This window comes from Echinops telfairi, unplaced genomic scaffold, assembly GCF_000313985.2.
Source record: "Echinops telfairi isolate 266 unplaced genomic scaffold, ASM31398v2 ScPeMD7_7410;HRSCAF=8448, whole genome shotgun sequence".
NCBI classification, from domain to species: domain Eukaryota; kingdom Metazoa; phylum Chordata; class Mammalia; order Afrosoricida; family Tenrecidae; genus Echinops; species Echinops telfairi.
In genome coordinates this window covers 25,690,315-25,697,865 of record NW_022111310.1, presented here as the reverse complement: position 1 = coordinate 25,697,865, position 7,551 = coordinate 25,690,315, and the positions used below count along the sequence as shown (strand labels likewise).

General features: G+C 44.2%; 1 protein-coding gene across 3 annotated transcripts in view; it reads right to left on the bottom strand.

The window, feature by feature from the left end:
• CNTRL (centriolin) overlaps positions 1–5,589 on the bottom strand; it is a 90,930-nt gene extending 85,341 nt beyond the window's left edge. For all 3 annotated transcript variants that reach the window (XM_045296551.1, XM_045296552.1, XM_045296553.1), the window contains exons 1-2: positions 5,506–5,589; positions 1,741–1,985 (exon numbers count right to left, since the gene is read on the bottom strand). In XM_045296551.1, coding sequence (XP_045152486.1) covers positions 1,741–1,954 — 214 coding nt within the window. In that variant the 5' untranslated portion in view covers positions 1,955–1,985; positions 5,506–5,589. The remainder of the gene's footprint in view (positions 1–1,740; positions 1,986–5,505) is intronic.
• Between the last annotated feature and the right edge of the window lie 1,962 nt (positions 5,590–7,551).

The following is a 7,551-nucleotide window of genomic DNA, read 5'->3' as shown; positions in this document are numbered from 1 at the left end:
GCAATATTTTCATGCTAGTTTTTAAAATGAGTTTCTTAATCCCTGTCTAAAGTTGTAAAATATTGTTAATTCCTAAAAATCATCTCACAATAAAAACAAAATTTCCTACTTTGTTTTTATAGTGAGAAACCCCAATTTGTTGCTCTTTTAAATAGTATCACAATATATTTTATCTTTTACATATTTTGGTTCAAAATAATTTGTCTTTAATTTGATTTGTCCTAGAAAATGAGTGATGTGCTAAGACGGGAAGTAACAATGGAGCAGTTGGCAATAAAGGTATAACGCAAATGTTCATTAATAAAACTGATTAGAGGATGTACACTGGTATAGATAGGAACTAGAAACACAGGGAATCCAGGACAGACGAAACCCTCAGGACCAGTGGTGAGAGTGGCGATACTGGGAGCGTAAAGGGAGAGTGAGATGGAAAGGGGGAACCGATTACAAGGATCTACCTATAACTTCCTCCCTGGGAGATGGACAACAGAAAAGTGGGTGCAGGGAGACGTTGGACAGTGCAAGATATGACAAAATAATAATATATAAATTATCAAGGGTTCATGAGGGAGGGGGAAACGGGGAGAGAGGAGAAAAAATGAGGAGCTGATGCCAGGGGCTTAGGTGAAGAGCAAATGTTTTGAGAATTATGAGGGCAATGAATGTACAAATGTGCTTTACACAACTGATGTATGTATGGATTGTGATAAGAGTTATATAAGGCCCCAATAAAATGATTTAAAAATAAATAAATGATTTTAAAAAATAAGTAAAATAAAACTGATTAGAATATTCAAGTCAATCCGCTGTTATCTGTACCAGTGTACATACTCTGGTCTAGCCAGATTTGTAAGGTAGAAATGGGGTCATGATGGGGGTGGGGGATCACTGAAGAACTACAGGAATGTTGTGTGTTTCGTCAGTGCGATACTACACCCTGGCTGACTTGTCCCTTCCTTGTGATCCTTCTGTGAGGGGCATCCAATTGTCTATAGGTAGGCTTTAGGTCTCCACTCTGACCCCCCTCATTCACCTTCATATAATTATTTGTTTTGGATCTTCTTATACCTGACGCCATCATCACCTGGTGATCACACAGGCTGGTGTGAATAGCAAAGTATTTTCAATAAAAAAGGTAGAACATACTATGTATGACCCATATGTGAAAATTGGTCTATTTACAGGTAAGCAGTTTTCTAATAAGCAGACAAGCCCAGTGTAGATACAATTTTAACACTGAATTAAGGCACTCTACTCTGAACAGATGCACCCTACTCCTAACCAAAGTCCGCAAAATTGAGATAAGAGATTTGAGACATCTTCCATGAGAGGAGACAATTTCCTCTTTCTCCCAAACCAAATTCATCACCATTAAGTCAATTCTAACTCCCAGCAACCCTACAGAACAGCATAGAACTGCCTCTGTGGGTTTCCTCGACTATAACTCTGCCTGGGCATAGAGAGCCTCATCTTTCTCTCACAGAGCGGCTGGTGGTTTAAGCTGCTAACTTTGTAGTTAGCAGCCCAATGCACAACCACTATGCCACCAGGGCTCCTTCTAGAATGTTCCTTCAGACATCTTTTTCCTCACCTAGAAACGTGTTTCTCTCACTGTCCCCAAACAATAGGACAAGTTAGTACCAGGACTAAAATTCTAACCAAAATGAAAACTCATTCTTTATTTCCTCTCTCTATTTAAGACTATGTAACCAGATATATCCTTAGATTAAAAAGTAATACCTTTATGCCCTTGGGTGTCTTGAGACATACTGCTTCCTTCTGTAATCTCAACTTGCTCATACCACTGTTTTCCTGAAGGCGAAGTTTCTGGTCCACTTAAAGGCGAAAGTGACCTAGATCTCATATTGGACATAAGAGAAGTTGGACGAGGAGTGCGAGATGACGGTGGTATCTTTGCTCTGGAGGGTGCTCTTTGTGGAGGGCCTTTCTTCATTGCAAGAATAAAGTCTGGTGTCCATCAAAACCTACAAGCATTTTGAGTAGATTTAATGAGCTATCAAAACTATTAACTTATTCCTAAGACATCACGATTAAATTCTCAACAGCACATAGTTATACACTCACAGGCTACCCATACTAGGACTAATTGAAACATTGCTAATCATCTGGGCAGAGAGTCTTATATTGTTAATTAAATGCTCCAGCCCAAAGTGATGCCTATTCATTTCTGTTCCCAATTCAGTGGAAAGAACTTCTCACAGGCCTTTTCTACCCACAAGGAGTCCTCGAAAGGAAGAAACTGGATGGACACATATGGCAACCAGGAATATTTGATACAGATCAGGACTCTTTTGTTCTTAACAGTTTCTTCCTTTGGCTTCTGGCTCTCCACACTTTTCTAGGACACCGCTTGCCTTCCTGGACAGCCTTCCTTCTGAACCTCTGTTGTGGGCACATGCACCTGTATTCAACCATCAAAAGTTAGAGGTTCTCAAAGCTCCCTTCGAATGTCCCTCTAATCTCACCTTAGACAATGTATGTAATGCAGATCCATGGCTCCCAGCTGCTTACTTGATGTCTCATCGGCATCTTAAGCTCAAGAGGCCCAAATTTGAATTCTTCAGTTTCTCCCAAAATCCCCTCACCCTCCTCCTGCCAGGTTCCTCCTGCACTGTTCCCTACCTAACACTCACAAAATAAACCTACTTATTTTGTAGGAAATCATTTTTGAAATTTTGTAGGAAATCATTTTTGAACTCATTCTCTCCTTTTTTCCCCAAACCCAGTCATCAAGTCCTGTCAATTCCACCTTCTTAAATCTCCCAAATCTTCCCATCCTTCTAGTCTATTTCAAACCTAGTCCTCATTAAAATACTATCATAGTTTCCAACTACCAATAAACTCTCGTCTTCCTCTATGCCAGGGTACTCAAACTTTTTAAAGAGGGGGCCAGTTCACTGTCCCTTAGACTGTTGGAGGGCCGGATTATAGTTTAAAAAGAAACTATGAACAAATTCCTATGCACACTGGATGAGTCGGCTAAGCAGGACAGGCAGCAGTGGCAAAAAACGCCTGGTGGGCCAGATAAATATCCTCAGCAGGCAGCATGTGGCCCAAGGGCCGCCATAGTTTGAGGACCCCTGCTCTATGCCATCATTATTCTGCAGTCAGAAAACCAGAGTGATCTATTAAAAAAGTTAATCACCATATCAACCAAATGAAAGGGGACAGAGGATCATCTCAAGTGACACAGAAAAAGCATTTGATAAAAATCCCAACACTTTCTCATGATAAAGACACTCAGTAAACTAAGACTCCCTCAACATGATAAGGGCCATTGATAGGAAAAACAAAACAAAACATAGTTAACGTCATTTTCATTTGGTGAGCACCCTGACAAAACAAGCATGTTTGCTTTCACTACTGCCATTCAACACTGCACTGTAATTTATAGCCAGGGCAATTAGGGGGAAGGAAATAAATAAATAGATCGATAAATAAATAAATAACAGAATCCAAATTGAAAAAGTAGAAGTAAAACCACTTATTTTTAGAAGGTATGAACATATATGTACAAAAAACTGCTAATAAACTAAGTTCAGAAAAATTGCTAGATACAAAAATCAACATATAAATAAAAGTTGTATTCCTATAATTAAGCAATCTGAAAAGGACATTTAGAAAACAATTTCATTAACATGCATCAAAAAGAAAAAAATTTACTTAGGAAATAAATTTAACAAAGACTGGTACAATACTGGTACTGGTACAAGTCGGTACAATAAAAACTACAGTAGTGCTCCATGGAAGAATTTAAAAGAAAATCTAAATAAATGGAAAGGCAGCCTATGTTCATACGGTCGAAGACTTAGTATTGCTAAAATGGCAATATTACTCGAAGTAATATCCAGATTAAATGAAATCTCTATCAAAATCCCAAAAGGTTTTTTTTTCCTAAAATGGAAAAGCCCATCCTAAAATTCTATGCATTCAAGAAACCTGAAGAAACAAAAACAAACACAGCTAAAAGACTCTCCCTTACCAACCTCAAAACTTACTACATGTACAATTATCAAAACAGTATAGTACTGGCAGAGAATAGCTATATAGACCAATAAACTAAAAGAGAGCTCAGAAGTAAACTCTCCATGTATGGTCAACTGATTTCCAACAAGGATGCCAACCCTTAAATGCAATGGAGAACGAAGAGTCTTTTCAACACTGGTACTAGGAAAGCTAGATATTTACATAATAAGGCATTAAGTTGGATCCATACTCTTCGCTCTTCAGTCTACTCAAAACCAGTTCCCATTGAGTTGTGATTCATGGGGAAGAGTTGAACTGTGCTTCACAGGGTTTTCAGTGGCTGATATTTTGGAAGTAACATACCAAACTTTTCTTCCATGGATCCATTTGCTGGACTCAAACAGCCAACCTTTTGGTTAGTATTCCAGTGCATAATTTATTGTCTGCCTGCACATAACGTGTCCATGTAAACACCACACACACACACACAAACATGCATACTGTGCATAAGAAACTAATACAGGGGGTTTCACAGAACCACTTAGTGGTGCATTATTTGTGTAAAAAATATGGTAATGTACCCTGTCTACTCAGATACCCTAAAACCCAAACCTCCCATGCCTTTCCATCAACTTTTCAGTCACTACATTTTATTGAGCAACTTCTATGCGCCACAAAGTATGGTAGGCTCTACGCTGCAAAGATGAGAAAGCAGGGTTCCTACACTCAAGAATCGAAACAGGATTAAACCCTCCTATCATATATAGTGTCTCTACCAAGTCGTCTCCATCTGAACAGTTTGATACACAATAGATATCTGTTGAATGAATGAACTTGAAAGACATGACCAAATTTGAGTCTTCACAGATCCTCTATAAAGTAGAATTATTAACCTCATTTTGCAAGTGGCATTCTATCATTAAAATTAAGAGTTTGGATTCTGGAACCACACAGTTAGGTTTTCCACTTTCTGTGACATTAGGCCAAAAACAGGTAAGATAAGTGAACTGATATAGGTGAAGTCCTTACAACTGTATCTGACACAGAGGAAGCACTCCGAAGTCATTAGCAATTATTTTCGACAAATGCGGATCAGAAAGAAATAGGCCCAAAGTCATAAGGCCGTCAAATGACACGCACAAAGTGGCACGGTCAAGCTATTAACCAAATCTTCAAAATCTACCAGTCCCTCGATCATTACACCAGCCAATCTCCACTCTTGCCTTCCTTGGCCTTTCGGTCCTCGGATCCTCTCTGGCCCCGGGCTGTCTGTCCGTACGTCGAGCCCCGGCCAGGCCACCGAAAGCATCCTTCATCCCTGCGCGGCTCCCGGACACCCCGCACACTTCACCGCCCTCCCCCACAGCCGTCCGTCAGCACCCCCACCCCGACCTCCACCCGTCTCCAGGTAACCTCCCCGCCCCCGCGCCCTCCCCACACCTCCAGCCGGCCCTCCAACCTTCCCATCCAATCCCAAATCCCAGGTCCACGCCCCGCCCGCATCCCGGGCCAGCCCACCGCTCTCCTGGTCGGGCCCTCCCGCCTTGGCTCCGGCTCCCCGCTCCTTCCGGATGCCCGGGAACGGTCTCGACGGAGGCCGGCACGCACTGCCCGGAGCCAGGCCGAGCGACGGGGCCGGTCGAGGCGGCGGAGCCCGAGGCGACGTCGTCCTTCCTCCTCAGGCGCCCAGCGGCGCGGCGGCCATTTTGTCGTGTTGTGCCGGTTGCCGAGGGGCCGGGCGCGTGGTAGGCGTGGTCTCGGGCCACGCCCCCTCCACGGCCCGCGGGGCAGGGGGTGGAGCTGAGGTTCCCGCCGTCTTTGGCGCCTCAGCCTCCGCCGCGCCGGGGCGCCGGGTTCGCCCCAAGGTCGCGCGGCCTCGGCGAGCTTTCCCGCCTAAATGGCCCGCAGCATTACCACGTCACGGAAGCGTGGTTGCGGATGCTTCGGCCTCCGCTCGACTTTGGGGAGCTGGGGCGGACCGCGGCCACAGAGACCCGCTGGATGCTGTCACCAGCCTTCCCCGCTTCTGACGCTGGCGACCGACCTTGAAGCTGTGTGCCCTGCCGCCCGCTTCTAGAATGGGTTCTTTCTGAGGTGAATTCTCGGCGGACACCAGGCCGGGGGGGCCCTCCCCTGGAGCTCGGACGCCAGCTGTCAGCCACCTGGCAATCCGGGCAGAGCATAGGCCCGATTCCCGGGGCCTCCGGGGGGGACCATGCCCCTGACGGGTAGCAGGAAACAAAGCCAAGAGACCCCGAAAGCCAGCACATCACCACCGAAGCGTCCTGCAGCTATTTCCCGAAGATGTGCTAGATTCTTTGCTGGATGCCAGGGAAACAAGTGAGCTTTTGCTTTTAAACGTCATCATCAATGACACCTTCTTCCACTCCGGCCTCCCACTTCTGGAGGACCTGGTCATTAGACAGCAGCATCCTCCCCACCCGCCCAATGTCACGACCTCCGCTATCATCACTCTCTAATTTTGATAGTCGGTTTGCTCAAACGGCCCCAGCCCAGTTCTCTACTTCCTGTGACATCCAATCCCTTGTTCATACCATTTCCTTCCAATTGGCATTGCCCTTCACCGCGGAGTTCACAATCCATCTGTCGCCCTTTTAGAAATCCTAAGTGCCTTCCTTTTCTCCTCTAGGAAAAGGATACGTGTCGCCTGCAGTTTTCCTGAGAATTAAGGCTAAGATATGTGAAAGAACTGAGAACAATGCCTGGTCCATATTTTTTCCCTTTCAAGTTTTAGTTGTTGTATTAGTTATCAGAGGTTTCCCTTGAGGAAGTGGTATCTGATCCTAGACCTGAAAAGGGGAATTTACTTAAGTGGTAAGAGAATGGGAAAGTTCAGTAAACGGAAAAAGTTGCATAAAACCTAAAGAGGAGGACAAAAGAAAAAGAATGGCCAGGGGGCTGAAATTAAGTAGTTGCTGGAGCAAAAATCTAGTGGAGAAGCTAAAGCTGGGAGAGGCCTGGATAAGCCACACTGGTACCCTGTTTCCCCAAAAGTAAGACATCCCCCGAAAACAAGACCTACTTACAGTTTTGCCTCTCGCTGAAATATAAGGCATCCTCCCAAAAATAAGACCTCCCTGAAATAAGGGCCATGCCCCTCCCCCCCCCAAGCTACCGTAACTCTGGATTCGACCTTTGCAGCTCAGGCTGCAGTGCAGCTGGAGCAGAGAGGAAGTGCTAGGTTTCTTTTAATAAAACAATAAATGTGTGCCGTATTCTTCATGGAAAAATAAGATGTCCCCTGAAAATAAGACCTAGCGCATCTTTGGGAGCAAAAATTAATGTAAGACACTGTCTTATTTTTGGAGAAACGGTACCAGTTGCCATTGAGTGAGTGGATGCCTACTCATGGGAACAACGTGTTGGTAAGACTAGAACTGTGCTCCATTTTCATTTATTTGTTACTAATGATTTGTTCTTGTAAATTAAAGCATACACAAATTACAATGTCTGCATATATAAGCCAGTGACACTGACTACATTCTCCAAGTTGGGCAACCATTCTCACTCTCCTTTTCTGAAGAAAATACCAGAGAGGCGGGG